Source organism: Strongylocentrotus purpuratus, unplaced genomic scaffold, assembly GCF_000002235.5.
Source record: "Strongylocentrotus purpuratus isolate Spur 01 unplaced genomic scaffold, Spur_5.0 spur5_scaffold_6, whole genome shotgun sequence".
In the NCBI taxonomy this organism is placed as follows: Eukaryota; Metazoa; Echinodermata; class Echinoidea; order Camarodonta; family Strongylocentrotidae; genus Strongylocentrotus; species Strongylocentrotus purpuratus.
In genome coordinates, this window is record NW_022145612.1 from 35,256,057 (window position 1) to 35,280,440 (window position 24,384).

A 24,384-nucleotide genomic window follows, 5' to 3' on the forward strand; every position below is an offset into this window, starting at 1 on the left:
GTGATGTTATATTTCATCGAGGTTGCAGGCCAAGGTGAGTGAATTCTGAATTTGGAGGTAAATATTTGTTACATTGAACAACGAATTGCATGCAACATTTGTTATATACAGGGTATTTACAATCTCATTCAATCCTCCTTTGGTTTCAGGGCCTATCAATTACATTCAGCGTCATATGCACGCAGCTAAGACCCAGCTAAGACCCAGTCCATTTCACTTTTGTACTTTTGTAAGTTTTACTGTGCAATTTTTAAAAATAAATTTGAAGCTTGTGCAAATATATCAGTCATAAGGCACCTTTTTGTATAGCCAATGGGATACTCACTTTACAAATACCCTATACCAGAGATGCCAACTTTTGGAAAACATAAATAGGGAGGATTTGTAACGGACACCAAATAATGTGCGCGTAGCGCACATCTCGAGCGCGTAGCGCCCGACCCATGCGGCCGGGGTCCAGGGCCCGCCTTAGGGCCCTGGAAGCTCTGGGGTTCTAGATGCTCTCTGGTGCAATCTGAGCCTTATTTTGCAGCATTTTACATGTGTATTTAGTTCAATAATTCCCACTTTTTTTTAAAATAACATACAAATTGTACAAAATGCATGATGAATTCCTTTCATATATATGATACAGTGTTCGGTCTTATACTTCTGATACCATTTCTTGGTCTTCTTTAGCTGATTTTCCGCCATTTGGATTCTGTGTCAATATCCACGCATTGGTTACGGCGATCCATATGCTGAAACAATCTTTCGCTACTCTTAATTTGTCTTTTAATATAGTGGATTTACTACATGCTAAAGTTAACAGACGATATTTCTCATTCAATTCACAGATATATATACTGATAAGCGCCAAAAAAAAAAAAAAAAAAAAAAAAAAAAAATCATTTTTTTAATTTTTTATAATAAATCGGGAGGATAAGGATGGTGATCGTAAGGTCGGGAGTTGAGGTGAATTATCGGGAGCCTCCCGATGAAATCGGGAGGGTTGGCATCTCTGCTATACATATATATTACTTCTGACCATGACTACGTCATTAAGTCATCTTTTCATTGCTCTTGTTGTGTGATCATACAAGTTTTGATATTTCCCAGTCTATCATTTATTTTTTGTCAAAAGCTGTTTGGCATTAATTAAAGCGGCCAACCCTGACATCCTTCAAATAGAGATGACTGATAGGGTTGCATTTCCCTTACGGTAAATGATTTCAACTTTAAGCCAAACCCTTAAGCCGGAATTCACAAAAGAGGTTTGTCGACAAACCTAGGTTTATGTGCGTCATATGACACGTTTCGAAGCATTTCAAACCAAGGTGCGTCATATGAGGCACATAAACCTAGGTTTGTCGACAAACCTCCTTTGTGAATTTGGGCCTCAGTGTTTGGTATACACTCACATGTAGGTGTTGTTCAGTCATACTTACTGAGCCTCCAGCAAATATGATGGGTGCTGTAGCGGGCTTTGGACGGTACGGAATGGTAGCTCCTTTAGGAGGTGACTGCAATGGGTGACGAAGAGATACAAAACATTTAGTTACCATCCCATTTACATTTAATAAGACTTTAATGGGACTAGAGTATCACATATATATGATAACATATACAAAATAAAAAAGAAGAATCCATGTGGGTTTCATACTTAATAACTTTCAACTGTTAATTGATAAAATTCACACATTCTTGGAAATCCTACTTCCTTCATCAGGTGATGAACAGACAATTTTATATATAAAGCCCTCAAGAAAAGAGCTCAAGTTGGAAAGATTATAGCTCTCTTATGGCATAATCATAATTTTTTATTAATATCATTAGAAAGCATGTTTATTCTTCTTTAATTTATTCCATATTTGTTATGATTTTGCAGCCATGAACCAAGCACTACATCAGAATAAAAGGCAGGGTAAAAAATGAAAAGTTTCAAAATGAACTGGTAAGCAGTGGTATTGCTATGCAAAGCACTCTTCTAATTTTGACATAGAGAGTGTGATTTCTGAAATTGGCAGTGGGCTATTGCTCCCTACTGGTTCAACTCCTTGAATGCCAAATTCTATATAATTTGAAAATGAATTAAAAATTCCTGCCTATTTGGTCATCAACTTTTTGAAGTATCATGCCTAGCTTAACCCTAATAAGGCCCATTATGGCCCCCCTCCCCTCCACGATTTTTCCAATTGCTCGGGAATGCATATGGATGGCGCCCCGCCGCTCGCTGACTTTTTTCTTTCGAGTCTTGCGCAACTTTTAAAATAATTTTTTTGAAAATCGGACCTACAGTTACAAGGTCTCGTGACCTTTTTTTTTTGCATGTCAGCCCGAAAATTGCTCATTTTCGTGATTTGTGTACAAAACATATGGAAAAGTCGTTTTTTCTAAAAACAGACCAAACATGGGTTATTGGGTCTTTTTTAAAGTTTAAGTGGTTGTTTCGGGAGTCAAAATAGTTGAATTGTAATAAGAAATGAAATTAAAAAAAAAAAAAAATGAAATACACAAGTTAAAAAAACAATGAAATACATAAGAAATTATCAAAACAAGGGATAACATAAGGAATAAGCTGGCTCTTCCAAAAAAATTGTTGTATTATTATTCAGAATGGTCTAATGAATATATGTAGTGAAAAAGAATGCTTAAATATGAATAATATATGATTTATGGGTAAAAATGTGATTTTTATGACTTTATTTGCATAAGTTACCATAAATATGCAAATGAGTGAATTTTTCAAAAAATTGAAATTATCATATTATTCTATACGCTTCACTTGACATGCGTGCAAATTTTTGCGGCGATCGGCCGCTTCGCGGTCGAGATCTTAAGGGGGGGGCCATAATGCCCACCCCCCCCCCCCCGGCCATACTAAGACCTCGAATAGCCCGGCCTTATTAGGGTTAACAACTGTTGAAAAGACGAGGGCAATAGAGTACCTAAGCTGTGACGTCATAAAAATCTATTTTTAGAATTTCTCAATTTTTTTCTTCATATTCCGAAAGAACATCAAAAATAATGTCCAAATGTTGAAAACCAATTGAATATGTAAAGTATTGGCTGAGATATGACCATCTGAATGAATATATGTCCTTTGGGAACTCAGTGTTATATGCTCTGGCTCCTAACCATTAGGAGCCAGAGCATATAACACTAAGTTCCTATGGGGAGTATATTTATTCAGATGGTCATATCTCAGCCAATACTTTACATATTCAATTGGTTTTCAACATTTGGACATTATTTTTGATGTTCTTTCGGAATATGAAGAAAAAATTGAGAAATTCTAAAAATAGATTTTTGATGACGTCACACTTCACCACTCTATAGGGCAATATGAATGCACAGTCGAACAAGAGCAGTGCATCTCGCAAATTTTCACTTTTGACCTTACCCCTTCTTTTGATCTACATGTACTGCACATTCCATGACTAAACTAGATGGAACTTCGACTGCACGCAGTCGAAAATGATGCCTCCGTCATAGATCAATTTTACAAACCAAAACAGAAGAAATTTTTCAAATTCAAGTTCAATTGTAATCCATTAACAGGTTCTCAGAATATCGTGATTACAAGCAATTTCTCATATACATACCGTATATGACCCTTTGATCTTTGACCTCATGACCCTAAAATCTACTCAGTTCATTGGCTCTGCAAGATGTCCTGAGTTAAATAGTAATCCATCAGTCAGTTCTAATGAGAATGCATTCACAAGCTATTTTTGCATACATAATGAGCCCATGACCTTTGACCTCATGACCCAAGACTGTACTCAGTGCATTGGCTCTGCAAGATACATACATGATCTAAGTTTGGCAGGAATCCATCAATCTGTTCTAATGATAATTTGATCACAAGCTATTTTTGCATACATAATGAGCCGCATGACCTTTGACCTTGACCTCATGACCCCAAAAACTTTTGAGTTCATCGGCTCTGCAAGATACATATATGACCAAAGTTTGGCAGGAATCCATCAATCGGTTCTTCAGATAACGCGATCACGAGAACGGGACGTACGGACAACCCAAAAACATAATGCCTCCGGCTACTTCGTAACGGAGGCATAAAAATCAGAACAAAAGGGGTATCATTTTTAAATGGAATAAACCCACTCTCTAATGATACTGAATATGGCAATTATTATGCCATGACAAGAAAGATATAACATTTTCAAAACTTTTTTGAGGGGTTTATATATATATATATATGCAGCTGAGTTGTCTTCTAAACTCCTGAGTTCATGCAAAATAGTACATAGTTTTGTATACGTCAATACTATTACCACTCAGCCGTATACTTTGGAGTGGGTTTCTGTACATAGTATTTGTACAGGCTCATTGTCAGTGCCATTCATCTCACAACTATTTTTCAATCATTATTATATTGAATTAACAATTGTTATTATTAAAGTTATCAGAGATTAATAACTATTATTACACCTTGAATTCAATGTTTGAATCCAAATTATCGCTCTTGATGATTCACCAATCACAGGGTGGATGTGTGGTTATTAGAACAACCACCTTCTTCTTTTTAATTGGTTTATTTGGCAGCAGTTAATAAGAATTGATTATCTTTGCAAATGGCATTCTCAAAAGTCTTGCTCAAAGGCTAAAGAAAAGAGCTTTTAAACAGAAATTATTTTGGGGGTAAATTCACAAGCTTCCCCCACCACCAACAAAAAATTGAAAAATATTATCTAAAAGGCATCAATGGAAGCTACAACCTGGATTTTTAAGTCCTTTAAAAAAATAGAATTTCTTGCATTTGCAGGACTAATTATTAACAAAATTTAAATTATTCATCTTGTAGCTCACATCACCCCCTACATTTGTGACAAACTTGGCGTCAATAGTATGATCCTTGGCCAAAATCTGAAAGGGGCCATGATGCCCCCTCCCCCAGGCTGTAGCTAGTCATAAAATATGCAGTTTTTAGGGTTAAGATTGCCAACATTATGGCTTCTCCATTTATGTTCCCTTGCTCCATCATTACACCAGCCCTCCCCTCCAAAATAGAAGAAGACAAAAACACAAGACCAATGTAACTGCAACACTAATATGCCTCCACCTAAATTCTGTTAAGATCATGGCTTGCATCATTCTTGAAATATCAAGACAAGATGATAACAAAAAACTTTCAAATAATTATACAAATTTAAAATGAAACATTTGTGATTTTTTGGAAATATTAGCAAATTTCGAGTTTAAAGGTAATAATAAAGTTTTGGTATGTGGTCATGAATTTGGTTCAAATGAACATATTAGAAGCATATGTGATTTTACAATATTACAATATTCAATGATCGTTGTCGCGGATGAAATAGAGTCTAAAGTGATGAAATTGTAAATAATTAACTCTGTATGTCCCTCTCAAGACCGATATTACTTTAGCTTTGAAACAATGTTTTTTTTACTACAATCGCATACCGTAATTAACGTTGTATTAACCACACCCCTCTTTTTCGCCCTTAAGCTAGGTCCGTGTTAAAAAAACCCACGCGGGAAGGCCTTTCATTTAACTGCGAGGTGCAGCTGAATGTGTAAGATCATTAATGTAACTTAAAAAACAGTAGAGGACCTAGGATTAAGCCTGAGTCATTACGTTTTTTGTGCTAAACGGTTAACCGTATATGGGCGGTTTCGTTTAACTGTTTAATAATAATCTGAAAAAGTGAAAATACAGTATTTGTAATAGTGCTGAAGCTCGGAACCCTGCTGGTCTTCAGACTGTGGGGCTGAGCATTCCCAGCCCCGGACTATGGCACAAATTGGGTCATTCTGATAAACAGAGACCAGTAATAAACAACATAAAACATGTCTTATTATTCCTCATCTGAATTTGATATCATGATTAACCTTGCAAAGTTACTCTGTGAAGATAGCTGATCTGTGACGTGTTTGCAATACAATGTCTGCACATGGTCAGGGAGAGAGCTCCCTGCATGTATCATTGCCATATGAAATTATGTGGAAGTGTGTATCACACACACCCAAGACACACCCTGCAATGAGCTGATCCAAGTTAGTGACCAATCAGGAAGGTTCTCTAGCTATGTGGGTGGAGTTTGATACCAGCATAAATTACAGGTTGGTGACCGCGCATGCTTTCACCGTACCCAGTTCAGTGGGAGGTCAAGAAGCCACGCCCACATGTGTGCATGTGACAAGCATGAGCTCTCCATTTGTGTGTATGTACAGCAGGCCTTCTTAACTGGCGGCGCGCGCGCCACTTGTGGCGCTTGCGGTCAGTCGGAGTGGCGCGCGATTGTTGCAACAAAACAAAAAACAAAAAGAAAGAAAGAAAATATATATTTTAGAATTAAATACCCAGCTAAATCAAGAAGTTGCAGTCGAATTTGAGCCCAAAATCCCTGCTTAACAAACAGGAAGAAAGGGGAATTTATTGTTTTTTACCATTTTATACGAATCTAAACCTAAGGTCTGAACAACAATTTACAATTTAGCTTACGATGGGATACCAATTTTAACATTGCCAATATCTGGAAACATCTTGTTTTTGTTTGTTTGATTTTCACTTTATTGCACGTGTTTATTGCACACAAAAAAACTACATATAAATATATCTCCAGTGTAATTGTACTCAGGAATTGTACTATTTTTTTCACATCATTATGAAATTATGATTGATTATATTGTGGAATGAAATGGTGTTAAAAGCCCTAAATCCACCAGCTTCAGGGGGCTCCGCCCCCTGCTACCCCCCTTTAGGGCTTCGCCCTGGACCCCACCCATTTTCGGCTCGGTCGCTACGCTCCCTCGCAGCACAGTCAACCGTACAGGGTGGCACTTCAACTACAAATTCTTTTCGTTTTGGCACTTCTAATAAACTTGTTGAGAAGGCCTGATGTACAGTGTATTTGGGCGCCGGAGGTTTGTGTGTACATGTGTGTGTGACTGAGAGAGCATGCATGGGCTAGCATGTCCCTGCATGTCCCTGCATGGACGAGGCAGGGACATGAGTGAAGAAAGTAAGACAAGTGAGACTACCGGTAGATAGAAAGGGTGGCTGTGTTAATCGGCTGAATTGAAGAATGATCAAAAACTTAAATTACTCACAATATCCAAGACTTTGTTGATTGATATTTCTAAAACTTCAATTATTATTGTTATCAATATTTTTGTATTTTATTTATATATGAACATTATTTTAGGGGGCGAGTCGGCAAGGGATGGATTTTAATATTGAGAGAGAGAGAGAGAGAGACTCGGGGGAGAAGGGATGTGAGAGGAACTGACCATCGAATGTGTAAACATTTAGAAAGTTGTGAGCTGAGAGTGCAGTAATAAGAAAAGGTACATGAGCGAAGAACACATTGCAGAGAGAAGGGAATAAAGAGGGTGAGAAAAGAGAGAAGGGGGCTGGTTGTTTTATTGTTTACAAATTCATTCATGGGGATTACTGCTGCCAGAAAGCTGGCGCGCAGCGGCCAGGGTGTAACATTACACTGCGGTTTCTTTGATTATCTTTATCATCGGCTATTAGCACATTCCAAAATGTATGCAAATAACGGTTAACCGGAGCGAGAAATGCTAAACGGTTTTGATGAATGCGGTCGGATAACCGTCGGTTAAACGGTTTGACTCAGGCCTACCTAGGATAGAACCTTGTGGTACACTGTGTGTAGGAATTATTATTATAAACTACATATTGAGATCTATCAGAAAGATTACTTTCAAACCAAGATGACAGACAAATTTGAGTGTTGTTCTAGTTTCCTAGTGGTGAGTCAACACACTGATTACTGAACTGGGAGACATTGCCAGGCATAGTGCCAGGTGGAGGGGCATAAATCGAAACTTTAATTTTTTTATTTTTTTGGTGTACCGTGTGTAAACCGCACCCCCAATTTTGAATTTTTTTCCGCGGCAAAAAGGTGCGGTTTATACACCGTTAATTACGGTACCTGCCAACATTTGAAAATAAGAATTAGGAATTTTTAACAGTTTGCCTTCAAAAATAAGAAATCACACTTGCAGCGGCAGTGTAACTAGCAATACACGGTAAATCTGTACCAAAAAGCGAATACCAATACCAATACCAATACCAATATAGCAATACGTGAACTCTCATATCGCAGCACATGGTAAACAATCTTAATTTTGCTGTAGCACCAAAAAAAAAGAAAGAAAAAAAAGAAAATAAGGGAAACGCTCTCGCCTGCATTACACAATTCGATATGATGAAAAATTAAGAACTTATACTTTCAAAATAATACTAAAAATTAAAAAACTTAACATTAGGTTAAGTTTTTTATGTTGACGCTGCAGCCGTCTACCAGTATGTCTTGTATTTTGCTATGCAGGCGAGACAAAAATTTAAACAAGGGAAACGCTCTCGGCGGTCTCGCCTGCATTACGCAATTCGATATGATGAAAAATTGAGGTTGGAACATTATTTATAGGCAGGGTGGCCCATTAGCAGGTCCCAAAAAATAAAATCCCTGCATTACGCAATTCGATATGATGAAAAATTGAGGTTGGAACATTATTTATAGGCAGGGTGGCCCATTAGCAGGCCCCAAAAAATGAAATCCTCTGAATATAATCAGCATTTTGAAGTGAATATTGACCAAGAATCATCAGAAGAATATTTACTATTAATTGTACCACGATCGATAACTTGAATGAAATATGAACAAATAATTTTTTTAAAAATGATGTATTAATTCTCATATTAAGTTGTGAAAAAATAATTCAAGTCTACTGACCTAAAATGACCTTTGACCTTGTGACCTTGAATTTGTGTCATATGATTTGTGATACTTGATAACCCTTGGGTACAAGATTCATGGAATTTGAACAAACAATTTTGAAAATATGATACAAATTCAAAATCTTGATGTTGATGCTACAACAAAGTCTAAGTTTGTTGACCTTAAATGACCTTTGACCTCAACTTAGTGACCTGAAATTCTACTCAAATGATTGGGGATACTTGATAACCCTATAGTTCCAGTTTCATTGACTAAGAACTTATACTTTGAAAATTATATCAAAAATTCAAAAACTTAACCTTAGGTTAAGTTTTCGATGATGATGCCACAACACAGTCCAAGTCTGTTGACCCAAAATGACCTTTGACCTTGATTTTGTGAGCTGAAATTCTACACACATGATGGGGGATACTTGATAACCCTATAGTCCAAGTTTCATTGACTAAGAACTTATACTTAGAAAATAATATCAAAAATTCAAAAACTAAACCTAAGGTTAAGTTTTTGATGTTGATGCCGTCGCCGCCGCCGTCACCGGAAAAGCGGCGCCTATGTCTCGCTTTTTGCTACGAAGGCGAGACAAAAATCAGCATATTCTGAATTTTTAGGTCCTAAAAATCCAGAAAATCAGAATATTCTGGATTATTCGGAAGGGTTGGCAGGTATGCAATCGACCGATTTGCTATTCCCATTTGAAAATTATATATCAGACCTGCATATTCTGAGATTTCATGAAATGGCCTAAGGTGCTATTTGAAATGTTTGAAATGTACCAGGCCCAACTGTAAATTTTGATTAATTCAATTTCTCGAAAGCAGAAGTGTTTTACCGGTAGGGGCTAAATTTTCTAGTGCTTATAATACATCCACAGGGACATCCAAATATATCAACATTTAAAAGAATTAATTACTATCCATCCAATATTCTCAAAACTTTGCATTACCTCTAAGAAATGTAGTGTAAAGAATAAAGTCCCATTTTATTTGCCCTACCAGACCATGTGGGATTCCTGGTGGGGGAATGTCGCGAAGAGAATGTTTCTGCAGGCAGTGATATACTTACCGCTACTGGATAGCTCAACATTTTCACTCGCCTATCGTCGCACAGATCACTGATGTTTCCCCTCCGCCCCGCCCCCCCCCCCCCCCCAAAAAAAAATCCTGTTTCTTCCCATTTGTTGTTGTTTTGGTTTCAATAACCATTCAGAAGATTCATTCAAATTGGAATAACCATTTAAAAAATAACATTAATTTCTTGTTGAGCGATCTCTCACACTATTACGATTGAAGCGCACACTCCCTCTTTATTATACAAACAAGACCATTTTGTTCTTTGTGTCGTATATACACTTACGTATACTGTAACATGGTTAACTATTGGTAAAAAAAGAAGAGAAGTTTAGTAGTTGAAACTCCTAAATCTCTCATAAATCACTAGAAAACTGATGATTATCATTCATGTCAGATTTCAATTTTTTCTCTTTCACATGCCAAATATGTAATATTTTCATGAATGAATTCAGAGGTATTAAAGATAAACTTTAGTACTGGTAATGCGATTGCATTGTGAAAGAAAAGGTGTGGAAAGGATCAGAAACAGTTGATCATGTAGAATGTAAGTATTGGTGTGCACTGCAAGGTTCTGGAGTCATCAAAATCATAATAAATTTGACCGAGTCATGGTAAAGTAACAAGCACTGTACACAGAAAGCTATATATGGGACAACACACATGGTGTCGGGGCTAGTACTACCTTGATTTCCTTGTCTTTCTATGCTCACTACTCAGCCAGTATACATTTTCTTCCAAAATTGTTTGGCACATGTCATTTATTTGTAATCTTGAACATTCAGTGTAAGTTTCGTTTGATTCTGTGAGAATTAATTTTCATTTTTTTTACCAGAACTGGAGTTTATCTTTAAGTGAGTGATGTCAAAAGTAGTTTGCTCGTGGACTTGAAAGATAATGTAATTCAATTTAAGTTTGAAGTACCAGTAGTTTAAGTACAATAATTAAGTTGAATAATTACAAATTAAACTAATGTAACAAGGGTAACGCCCTCGGGCGGTCTCAACTGCATTAGGCAATTCGATATGATGAAAAATTAAGGTTGGGACATTATTTATAGGCAGAGTGGCCTATTAGCAGGCCCCCCAAAATGAAATCCTCTAAATGTAATCAACATTTTGAAGAGAATATTGACTAAGAATCATCAGAAGAATTATTTATTATTAATTGTACCAAAATTGATAACTTTCATGAAATATGCATAACAAAAATTGATTTATTAATTCTTATATTAAGTTGTTTAAAAAAAAAATCAAAGTCTACTGACCTAAAATGGCCTTTGACCTTAACTTTGTGACCTGGAATTTGTGTCACATGATTTGTGATACTTGATAACCCTTCGGTACAAGTTTTATGTAATATGAACAAACGCTTTTTAAATTATGCTAAAATTTCACAATCTTAACCTTGGTTTTAAAAGGTTTTTGATGTTGACGCCGCTGTCACCGGAAAAGCAGCGCCTATGTTTCGCTCTTTGCTGGTTTAAGTTTCATTGAATAATAAGTAATACTTTCAAAATTATATTAAAAAATCAAAAACTTAACCCGAGGTTAAGTTTTTGATGATGCCACAATATAGTCTAAGTTTGTTGACCTGCAATAACCTTTGACCTTGTGACCTAAAATTTGTGATACTTAATAACCCTTGGGTACAAGTTTTATGTAATTTGAACTTATACTTTCCAAATTATATTAAAAATTCAAAAACGTGCGTGATCTATCCGGTCCAGATAGATAAAATAATTTACCAATTATATCAATTAGTAGGCGGTTTTCCGGCAAAATTTGTATCGTCACATATTAGTCAAAACGTATTCTTTCACATGATTGGTAATAAGAGCTTCCATTTTATTTTTTAGAGGGTGGCGTTTCCAAAACTGGGCGTTTCCAAAACTGTTCTTTACCTTTAAAAGTGAGAAAAAAACAATTTACAATGCTTTTTGAAAAAAATACTTCATTTTATTGAGCTTCTCAAAATTGTACAAAGTACTAGATTAGTGTATCATTACCTCAAGCATGACGCAGCAGACTTGGTAAATGGCTTTGGTTATTGCTTCGGGAGTTCCTGAGATTGTGACTGCTCTTTCTGTTGAGCTTGGTAGCATCTCACTTGCCACTGTGATTGATGCACTAGTCGTCTAAAATAGATACATCAAAGATGGCAAAGGAAATCAAATTATTTACCAGAAGAGAAAATGAAATCAAATCAGGATTAACATATAACTCTAGAAATAAACACTGCTTATTAAAAACTAGGATAATTGACTTCATCATATGTGCACAAACAACAAAGACAAAGTCTTGTGTGGAGATGTGTGAATGCATCTTCTAATAAGAGGAAACAAGATAAGTAATTGTATTCAATAAATCCTTCTACAGCAGGAATAAATGCAAGAAAAGCATCCCACAGGGATCAGTCGTTGCCCCTTTTGCGTTTATATTGTACACTTGCCCCCTATCAAAATTCATCAATGCTCATTGCAGTACTCGGGATACAATGTACGTACTGTAGATGACACTCAGTTGTATGCCATCATCAGACCTGGGGAACAGGATATCAGACTTCCAAGACTACAGTAGTGCATTGTGGATATTATCAAGAAATGGTCGCTCTAGAACAACTGTCGTTAAGCTGTCACAAGGGCCTATATAGGTACTGATATTCTATCTTTCAAAAATGATGTTTTATGTATCTATTCATACTTATCATGACTTTACAAACATTTTCGCCTCAGAACATACTAAAGCAAAGTTATCCTTTACCATTAATTTTGCAAATTTTCCCCTTTTTTGAATAGATTTAGCTGGTAATACGGCCAACTATCTTAAATATATTTATGAAGCAATGACGTCTTCAAAATGTACTACTTTTCCAACCATGGTCATCCTTGAATCAGCGAGAAATTTGCATGGAAATACAATCAGGTGTGCTGAAAAATGCAAGACTGGTCTCGATGTAATATATACATGTATATAATATATATGCAGGCGCGTACACGGGGGTTTGGGGGTTAAACCCCCCCCCCCCCTTTTGGTATTTTTCTGTATGTAAATCCCTTCCATAACCCCCCTAAATCCCCCCCCCCCCCAAGGATTTTTTTTTTGTTTTAATTTATAAAAAAAAATAAATAAAAAAAAATATTCCCATGGATGACCTAAAAAAGCTGACCTTACGAAATGTTTGGCCCGATTTATAAATGTTAACCCCCCCCCTTGAAAAAAATCCTGCGTACGCGCCTGTATATATGTATAAAGATTTGCATAATTAACCCCAAAAATAGCTTTGATTTAATATATTCTGTGGAGAAGATGTCAATATAATCATGACAGGTATGTAATGATAGAAAAAACAGTACTTTTGAGAGATAGAATATATATACCAATGCAGGCAACTAGGGCAGTGACAGCTAGTTTCAAAACAATTCACAGAAATTTGCCTGATCGACCATGAGGAGAATTATATGCCTTTTTACGAGTTAAAATTTTAATACTAGAATAATTATACCAAAATGAATAAAATCTGCATAAATTAGCATAATTGACCATGAATATGTGATTTAAATTCAATTCAATGCATTTCAATTCATATTTATTTATTTCCAAAAGAAAGATAAACAAAGGCATTATAGATATCATAACAGCAAGTAAGAAAAGATATTCTTTTTAAAAAATCAGTATACAAATACACTGTAAACATAAGTAAATTATTAAAATAAAATGATTACAATAAATTCTTAATTTCTTAGGAAATGGGGGGATCCACTTAAAATATCCACTAAAAATTGGTGGGTTCTGTGGAGAAAAATGAATTTCTGGGCTAAATGAGAACTTGTAGAATGTTAGTTGCCTTTGTCCACTGTGTCCCAACAATTATACAAAAAATATGGGCCTAAGGAACTTGACTATTACCTGTATAGTAATCAACATAATTACATGATCAATACATACATATACTTGTCATGGATCACTAAAAGTAACCAAATAAAATTTGATCCTACAATTACTACAATCCCTAGGTATTGAGTCTCTATGATTTATTATAAAGATGCATGGATGGCACCACCTTTTTAGGGAAGAAGCATATTTTGAAAAAATGAAGAGAATCTGTGACACTTATGAAACTGCCCTTGGCCGACACCACAATTTCAACTGAACAGTCGCCTTTATGCTCTGAAAAAATGGTTAACAAGAATATATCATGCAAAACTGTCGGTATATGTTATCTTGGTCTTACCTCTCTAATATCTTTAATTTTTGAGCCACCCTTTCCTATGAGGGAACCACACTGACTCGTAGGTACAATGAGACGTAACGAGACAGGGGGCTTAGGAGTACCGGGTGATAACACTGAATTCGAAAGGTCCTGCATCAAAAAAAGACAAGTGAAGAAAAGAAAAGAAAATCTGAATTTTTTTTCAAATTATACATGCACCATAAATATAATTATTGCAAGTACCTGTATGTTTCTACAAATTCCATCATCAATAACAAAGAATATGAAAGTTTATGAAATTTTGTGTACAGAGCAAATTGCTTTTTCCCCAAAAAGCTGGGTAAAAAAAAGCAAAGAACTTTAGAAGAAGAAGTGGGTAAAATGAAGAAGACAAATTAATTAAATGAAGAACAAAAGTTATTTGACTACGCAGTTGACAATTATGCCTCCGCTGTCCATGCAATTTTCACTTACTACCATGAGCACTGTGAAAGTCTATGACCTTTGACCTACTTAGCTCAAAATCTAATTAGATCGTCTTCCAATGTTGATACTTACTGTCACTAAGTTGAAAGTGTGTACCTCAAGCGCAGAGCTGCCAAAATTGCATGACCAAAAAAAGGAATTCATTAAAATGAAACTTACAACCACGCGCGACACACTTCCACTGCAGAAAAGTCCATTCCTCATGCAGTTTTTTTTCCATATAATAATAATAATATTATTTAATTTTTATCTAGCGCTTAATACAAATGTCTCTTAGCGCTTTACAAATATACTATTACCCCAGTCATTGGATTCAGTGCTTGCCCGCACACACTGTGTGCAAAATCTCCACCCCCTGGGGAGCATTCCAGCCGGGCGTTATTTGATGCTCACAAGCTGTTTGACCAACAATGAAGGCCGGATCCTACCGGGTACCCATTTGACACCTGGGTGGAGAGTAGCAAGTGCAGGTTAATATCTTGCCAAAGGATATTAGTGCCGTGTCGGGATTCAAACTCTCGACCTTCGCATCTCCAGTCAAGCGCCAGGGAGTGGAGAATGTGCATACCTTGTGTGCGGGTAAGCCTGAATCCGATGACCGGGGTAATAATAATATGTTGTAAAGCGCTGTGATACACATGTATGTCTGTAAGAGCGCTATATAAATGCCAATATTATTATTATTAAACCACTCGACCACGACACTCCCATTGTCAGGACCTATGGTTTATTTACAAGTAGGTATTTTGTTGTTGTTATTTTGGTATTATTGGCGTTTCATTCTCTTTGAAAATATTTTCTCTTCAGGTATGTTTTAAAGATAAAGATCAGTTCTGGTCATTCTGTTGTATTGAGAAAGAAACGTTGTGGAATCGGTCAGAAAAGGTTGATCATCTAGCATATAAGTATTGGTGTGTACTGCAATGTACAAGCACTGTACACAGAAAGATGTATATGGGACTACCCGACACGTGTGTGACACGTGCGCGATATCTATCAGGTCCAAATAGATATAATATAAAAAATTGTTAGCCTGTTCTGTACTGTATTTGCATTATTGCATTATTTAACTGCTTGCAAACCCACATTGCCTGTTTTCTTCAGTTAATCTCCTATTAGGCCCAATTAACTAATTCTAGGCCTCTTTCTTGGTTTGCTTAGATACTTATATTGTGGTCTCAAGCAAGGTTGCCAGTTGGCAAATCTTTCAAGAACAATAACTGTTTTAACAATTTTAAACACCATTTTCTGATTTATGGACTTTCTCATGATGGAGAAGATGCTCCGACCAGAGGTGAAAATTACCCCTTCTATTTTAACATATGTGGCTTATATACCATACTTCTTTCCTCTAGAGAGAAGCAATTGGAAGCATTTTATCGTATCCATTTGCCCGCTTTTAATAGAGTTCTGTGCAGGCCATGTGAAAGATTACTACTTTTTCTGTTTTTTATTCATTTTAAAGGTAATACAAAGTTTTGGTATGGGGTCATGAATTTTGTTTAAATGAACATATTAGAAGCATATGCATATGCGATCCTACAATATTCAGTGATCATTCTCGAGGTTGAAATTGAGTCTAAATTCATGAAATTGTAAATAATAAACTGTTTATGTTGTATAGCTCCCTCTCAAGGTCAAGATATTAATTAAGCTATAAAACAATGTTTCTTGACTAAAATTGACCGATTAGCTATTTACGTTTGGAAATTATATATCTTAACTACATATTCTGAGATTTTCATAGTCGCAGCTACAGGTACCTTTGTACAGCCGTAGGCGCTATTTGTAATTTATCAAAATTTACCAGGAGCACTGGTAAATTTTTATATTCAATTTTTCTCGAAAGCAGAAGTGTTTGAGGGGCTAAATTTTCTAGTACTTATAATACATCCATAGGGGCATCCAAATATAACAAAATTGTAAAGATTCACTATCCACCCAATTTTCAAAATTTCCCAAAACTTTGTATTACCTGTAAGTAAAGGCACCAAGCATCAATTCCAAAGGCTGTATTTAGCTTGTTTATAAAGTCAAACCGGTCTATAGCGACCACCCAAGGGAAACACTAAAAGTGGCCGTTGTAGACAGGTGGTCATTGTAGACAGGTGGCTGTTGGCGACCATTTTGATTTTAAATAATTGATTGACAGCACTTGCAATGCCTCTCGCAGACCCGCCAGTGCGCAAACCAAGGGGTCAGTCGGGCAAAAACAAGGCAGAGAGAGCTGATCGTTAAATCTAACAACACAAGTTTTTTTAAATCAGTGTTTCAAAATTAAAAAAGAGTGGTAAAGTTTTTAGTCAAAATAAAAATACACAATGATTGAACATAATATTTAAAATTGTCCAGCTTAAAAAAAAAAGAAGGAGATCAATGATTGTTCAAGGGATAGTTGAGTCCTGTTTTCAGATCGCTAATGCCTTCAAAGTGCATGGTTATTGCTCTTATTCTTATCTATGATATTTCAAATGCCCTTTTATGCCATCTAAAAAAATATACATGTTAAGCGTCCCTGCCCGCTTCCTTTTTGGGGGCCGTCTCCTAATTTTTTTTATTTTTTTTTAATTTAAATTTTTTTTTTTTTTTAAAGAAAAAAAACATGAAAAACACTGCTAAAATGAATCTATTTCTGATTTTAAAAAATAAAAAAAATAAAATGTCAGCGGCCATCTTGAAAAATAGCCTGACTGTCAGGGAAAATATACCGAGTGGCCATTTTAAGCAGCCATTTTGAAAGAAAAAAAAAGGGGGGGGGGCCTCCTCCTTCCTATTTTTCGAAAAAACAGGACGCTAAACATGTTTTGTTTTTTATTTGGCCTTAGAACCTAAAATTGCTATGAAGGTTATTTTGATTTGATTTGATTTGATTTGATTTGATTTACTTACCAACAGCAATCATTTCATACATTTCATACAATAATTTACATATACAGGAAGAGAAACTATTGGTTTGTAAAAGGGGCCAGGTAATAGCACATGTGCTAGTCGAACCTAACCCCTTAAACAGCTTAACAAAGTATTTTGGTACAAATCAGTTTAGAGAACGTAACAAAACAAAAAATAATGAATTTACTTTTACAATCGATACTTTAAAAAAAAAAAAAGAATGAGTACTCAACAATGTCTTACAATATACAAACTAATAATGTAAAATATGAATCATGAATTGTGTACACTTGATATTTCATTCATGACTTGTTCAACAAATGACTTGTAACAGATTTCAGAAACCTATTTCTAGACCTTGTCAATCTGACATCAACAGATAATCTATTCCAATATTCCCTGCCCACAAAAGACAATGAAAATTGACCTTGTGTCGTTCTTAATTTTGTCTTGTGGAATAGCTATGTTCTATAATGTCACAGTACTCTATCAAAATATGAGGCAAATTGCCATTGACTAGATCAAACATGAAAGTAGAAATTGATAAATCATGTAAATTATACACATTTAGGATTCGCAATCTTTTAAATAATGGATCTGAAGGAGTTCTCCATTCACTAAATGTTATGGCACGAACTGCCATTTTCTGTGAATATAGACCCCAAAATGTGTGAAATTTAGCCAATACGATCATACCAATTTAGCTCCGCATTCAAAAAAATACGGTGACCGTTAATGAATTATTTAATTACAAATAACAATACATGGGCCGACTGGTTGTGCCTAATATAACAAACACGAAAATGCCAACAAAAAAGACAACATCGGCATTGGCTGAAATACGACGTAAAATGCGCAATTTCGTTTTTTCAACGGCTTTTTCAAATTATCTAATATTTGTGGTGGTACACAAGTATTAGAAATCTTTATATTTATGGGTTCTTTCAAATTTGACAGTCAGTTTTTCAATATCACACAAAAAAATTATTTTGCGTAGTGCCCTCTGCAACAGCACTAAACTATCCCTTTAAATGAAATGAAAATGAACGAGCCTGAAAATCCATTGACAGACAGGCTCCGCCCACTCACCAGGCCTGTGCGAGACGAACAAACGAACGATTGCGAAGTTCATGACAATGACTCTGTATTGATACGTTTTCAAGCCCAGTCCATAATGAAAAGTGCAAAAAACAATATCCTGTCGGTAATTAAATGTTTTGATTGAAGTTTTAATGAAAGCTTGGGGTTGAATAGTTTTGTTGTGTGTAAAGGACTGTTAGATCTAACTTAAAGGCTACCACTGTGCTGACAATTGCCTAGCTGTGCGAGCTGGTCGCTACACGGCTGTTGTTGGTCGCTATACGGCTGGCCCTAGCGGTTGTTGTGTGGGCATTTTCAGTGGCCAGCAAAAGCAAAATGAGTGGCCCTCCTAGCCACACCAGTGTTGATAAGCTTTAAAGGAAAATGACAACATAAAACTGTATGTTTATAGTGCTTCCATACCTGATATTGATCAGTATAGGTTACTTCACGAATGTGCTGAAATTGGTGTTTTCAAACATAAGTGCACACATAATGGCAAATTTTTGGTGAGAACCAGTTAACAAAGCTGGTAAAATCAATAGAAAATTTGAGAGCCAGTAGTTTCCTTTCTCAGTTCTACAATATAAGTTGTCCATTTCATGCAAGGGGACCTTAGTACCTATGCACTTCCTTGCTTCGTCAGGATCAGTTTTCACCATCCACTTATTGCGCTGCAGCTACATATCCCTGGCACAACATTTTAGAAAATTGGAGGAAGTAGATTAGTGATTTGCATGCAGAATGAGGGGTTGGCTGTGTAACACGCTTCATTTGATTTGAAACAATCTATGCAATTTGTAGGTTGGTTGTGGGAGGCGGAAGGAGGAGAGAGTACAAGTAACCCACTGTTAAGCCTACCAAAATTCATTGTATTGCTATACAACAAGTAAATGCATTCTTTTCAAGTCTGAACATAAAAAGAAACATCGTAAAACAAACGAACATGAAGCGAAATGCATGTCTGAGCACTGTTGGATGGAAACTCGATAAAGATCAGGGTCTAAAAACAGAACAAATTTATGATTGAATTTGTACATACCTAAAACTTAGCTTGAGCAGGTAAAAAAGATGGCTATAATTTAACTTTTACACCAGGTGCAATTTCATACAATAATTCACTCTCCAAAAAGATATCAGTATTCTTTTCCTATTAACTGTTTTCCTTCTAAAACATGTAGGGTCATGTTTGTCATCACGATCACAATTGTGATAGTAAATTTGCGATCATAATTGCTAATATGAACACACCTAATCCTAGATGTTTGAGAAGAAATAAACTTGGAGAAATTCACTCTTTTGAAAGCAAAATTGACTTTAAAAAATAAGAATCCAATGAAATTTTATCCTCAATAAAAGAATACTAATATCATTTATTGGAGAATGAACATGAAAATTCTAGCCATATTTCTAACCATCACAAGTCAAGTTTAAAGATAAAGGTGAGTTCTGGTTATGCAGTTGCATTGTGAAAGAAAAGGTGTGGAATGGATCAGAACAAGTTGATCCTGTAACATGAGAGGATTGTTGTGTACTGCAAGGTTCTGGAGTCATCAAAATCATAATAAATTTGGCCCGGTCTTGGTAAAGTAACAAGCACTGTACACAGAAATATGTATATGGGACTACACAAATGGTGTCGGGGGCTACTATACCTGATTTTCCCCATCTTTCTATGCTCATTACTCAGCCAGTATACATTTTCTTCCAAAATTGTTTGGCACATGATATTTATTTGTAATCTTCAACATACAGTGTAAGTTTTTATTGATTCTGTGGGAATTCCTTTTCTTTTTTTAACCAGAACTCTAGTTTATATTTAAGGTATGTAAAAAATTCAATGCAAACTCTACTTTGTTGTCTCACATGTCTAGATCGGTGCACAGGAAAAGGGAATATTGACCTGTGCTCCGATGGTCATGATCGGAGCCCGGTTTATGATCAGATTCAGACCTAATTACCAATTATTACAAATACTTACGAGTGGTGAGTATTAAAGGGCAGTACAAAAATATTAGAGTAGTAAAAAAAATATAAACAAAATAGAATGGTAAAAAAAAAAAAATTAAGGCGGTAAAACTTATCTTTCACTCAGCTCTGAATAACCAAACGCTAATAAAGATTTTCTCAAATACACCCAGTAAAATTGTTCAATGGAATCCAGTAATACCTCACAGTAATACCAGTACTATTAGCTCTTGCTCTAAAGAAAGCATGGGTCATGTCAGCAGGTTTTAAGTTATATGTCAACCTGACCAAGAACTTTTTTGATCATGCTACTCAAACAAGGTCAGCTCTAAGATTACAGTTTACTCCAGCACTGTAAAGAAGCCTTGCAATCTCTCCATCTACTTGCTCTTTCTCTCTCCCTAAGTAATTGCATCTGGGTGATCAATCGGTTGATACATCTTCCAAATTTCCTGCTCAATCCCCTCCACCATTGTGCCAATTTTGCCAGTCTGTCTTCTGCCTCCAACCGGCAATTTCATCTCCCTTCCTCTCAATCATCTAAATCTGTGCTAAAAGTATGTATCGATCCCAAAAAACAGTAAGGTATATATTTGTTGGCATGTCCTTATATGTGCATTTCACACTGGCAAATTTTTCCTTAGCCCCGTACTATCATTTGGGCCAAGGTGAATTACCATTTGGTCTACAACCAGTTCATCTACTACCCAATAAGTTTACACCCATTTGGTCTACACCCAGCCCGATTACTATCCACATGGTCTCATAATCATTTCGTCTACTCATCATTTGGTCTAATGTTCATTCAGGCTAATATTCATTTGGTCTAATTTTCATATGGCCTACTCTCTAATTGGTCTACTACCCATTTAGCCTCTCACACATCAAGTCTAATGAATAGTTAGTCTAATTCCCAGTTCATCTAATACCCATTTAATCTACCATTCATAAGGTCTAATAATCATTTAATGATTATCATTATTTAAAAAAAGGAGGCTTAGCACTGTAATTGCTATCTCTTGAAATGCAAGTTAAGAGCTAAAAGAGTTGGTTGAGTTCTGGGAAGAGGTGAAAAATCATTTGTGAGCATTATCATTGTATTATGTAAGTGTTGAAGAACATTAGATAAAAAATGTTCCCTGAAAAGCATGGCTCTTCAAATGCCTGAATATTCTAAATATGGCATGTAACATCATACAAATCCGGACAGATTTTTATGCCACACGTTCGTGTAGTCCCATATACATCTTTCTGTGTACAGTGCTTGTAAATTTACCAAGACCGGGCCAGATTTCTTATCATTTTGATGATTCCAGAAACTTGCAATACACACCAATACTTATATGCTAAATGATCAACCTTTTCTGATCGATTCCAAAACGTTTCTTGCACAATGCAATCACATGACCAGAACTCAACTTTATCTGTAAGTGAGAACAGAAGCCAAAATATTCTGGGGCTAAGGAAAAGCAATGCTAACCCGTAAAGGTGGAAACGCTGTGTCTAATCAGAGATAGTCGAGGTAAGAGATTTTGAGCTAGAGCAGCATGGATTTTGTTAGCTCACGCTAGGCAAAAACTACAGGGCTAAGAAAATTGAGTGTGAAAAGCGGAAAAAATAGTATGGGGCTAAGGATAGTACGGGGCTAAGGACAGTACGGGGCTAAGAAAATCATAGTGTGAAAAGCATATCAGTGTCACATCGAGGTTAGGCAGCAAAGCAAGAGCAGGACAGACAAGGGATGAACCCCTATACAAATTTAAGTTTGTCGCGAACTCGTATTATGTTCGTGGTAAGCTTAAAAAGATAGTTTTTTAGGCTTTAAGCTTGTAACACGCTTCCAGGACGCTAGTAACGATCTTACAAAATCTTGGCGAACTCGTGGCGAACTCGCGGGTAAAAGGGGGACATCATGGCGAGCTCGGGGGGTAAACTGGGGAGCTTGTGGCGAGCTTGTGGATAAAAGGGGTAGCTCGTGGCGAGCTCGTGGGTAGAAGGGGAAGCTCGTGGCGAGCTCGGGCGTAAACGGGGGAGCTCGTGGGCGAGCTCGGGGGTAAACTATAGGAGCTTGTGGGTAAAAGGGGGAGCTCGTGGCAAGCTCGGGGGTAAACTCCGGAGCTCGTGGCGAACTCGGGGGTAAACTGGGGAGCTCGTGGCGCGCTCGGGGGTATATTGGGGAGCTCGCCACGACCTTGGGGGTAAACTGGGGAGCTGGTGGCGAGCTCGCTGGAAAATGGGGTATTTCGCCACGAGCTCGGTGAAAATGGGGGAGCTGACAGGAAAAAGGGGGAGCTCGTCGCGATCTCGCTGGTAAACAGGTGATCGAGCTCCCAGGAAAACAGTTGGGTATACAGTGTGAGTCAAAAAAAAGTTTACACCTAGAAAATTGAGAATTATTTAAAAAATCATCTGTGAACAGTAAATTATTTTACATCCTATGAAAGAGTGTTTTATCCCGAATCATTTAGTATTATTTTTGTGTGGTATGTGTTCACGCTTGGATGAACAGGAGGCATTGTATGCGAGAGTGCAAAAATTGACTTGCGCCAAAGTTGCTTATGTGATGTTTGAATAAAACAATCGCGATATGGGTATTATTTCGGTCATTACAGATCAACATAACATCCCAAACAAAATTAATCATGCAAATTGAATATAAAATATCAACAAACATTGTTAGTGTGTGTGCGTGTGACTTTGCTTCTGCAAAAAACATATGCAATGCATTTCATTTGTTTGTTTGTTTGTTTGTTTGATTGATTTTATTTCTGCGTTCAAAAATATACAAATTCAAATTCAAAGTACAAAATTTCGAACAATAACAAATACAATGAATACAATGTTTACAAAAGTAATTAAATGAAAAATCATGTTCAATTATATCATTCGATAAACATGTACGAAGCATACAATAACATAAGAAATATGAAATTATTTCAATAAATTAGAGAGGTAATTTGGAACGCAGGAGACCACCATCGTGAGCGGTTAGGCTGGAGATGGATGGCGGCCTTGATAAATTCAATTCTGATCCCAACATAATACATAATGTAGGCATCACTTTGGCGCAAGTCGGTTTTTGCACTTTCACAAACAATGTCTCCTGGTCATCCAAGTATGAACACATACCACATAACGCCGCTGTTTTCACGAAGTGACGGTAGTGAAAAAAAATTGCATTCACTTTGCGTTACGATTTTCCTCACTACCGTCACTTCGTGAAACCAAGGACGATAAAAGTGATACCAAACGATTTGGAATAAAACACTCTTTCATAAGATGTATAATAATTTACTGTTCATAGATGATTTTTAAAATAATTAGCAATTTTCTAGGTGTAAACTTTTTTTTGACTCATACGGTATACATGTATACGTATTTTAAAGTTCCTTTCAGGATGCCAATTTCTTTTATTTATTCTATTAATATATGTACATGTATTTATAAAAATGTCTTGGGCCAAGGAAAATGAGTTCCTACTTCCTAGTTTCTTGTCTCCACCAGAATCCTTTTTATGTAATTTTTGTTTTAAGACAAATATTGATGTGAAGATATCTCTTACCTGAAATAATTAAGGTAAACAAATGCATACTTTATTATTTAGATACATTTTTTAGCCTCTTTGTCAGAACATACATTGTATATGCAATTACATTGAAAGTTCAGAAAATTTGTGTTGAAATTAAAACAATAGCTTTTTCATGCTGAAGTAACCTGTCAAATTACTTGTAAATTTAATTAAAATCTTTTGAAACTTTGAAACATTTATTTGCAGCATACCAGACTGGGAAGGGGTGGGGGGGGGGGGGTTGCCATTTATTCTGACTGTATCATATATTTAACACCCTGAAATGTCACTATCAGGTATTACATAAGAGCACACATCCAGTGCTTGATTCGAGGTCAACTCCCTGTTTCTATCTTGCTCTCTCCTTATGTACATAGGATTC

At 36.2% G+C, this 24,384-nt stretch overlaps 1 protein-coding gene across 5 annotated transcripts in view; it reads right to left on the reverse strand.

The window, feature by feature from the left end:
* The window catches only part of LOC588140 (poly(rC)-binding protein 3), a 144,373-nt gene that overhangs the window by 34,336 nt on the left and 85,653 nt on the right, over window positions 1-24,384 (reverse strand). For 4 of the 5 annotated variants that reach the window (XM_030973098.1, XM_030973094.1, XM_030973096.1 and 1 more), the window contains 3 exons: window positions 14,033-14,161; window positions 11,808-11,936; window positions 1,401-1,502 (listed from right to left, as the gene is read on the reverse strand). In XM_030973098.1, coding sequence (XP_030828958.1) covers window positions 1,401-1,502; window positions 11,808-11,936; window positions 14,033-14,161 — 360 coding nt within the window. The remainder of the gene's footprint in view (window positions 1-1,400; window positions 1,503-11,807; window positions 11,937-14,032; window positions 14,162-24,384) is intronic. The other variant, XM_030973095.1, reaches the window with a different exon arrangement.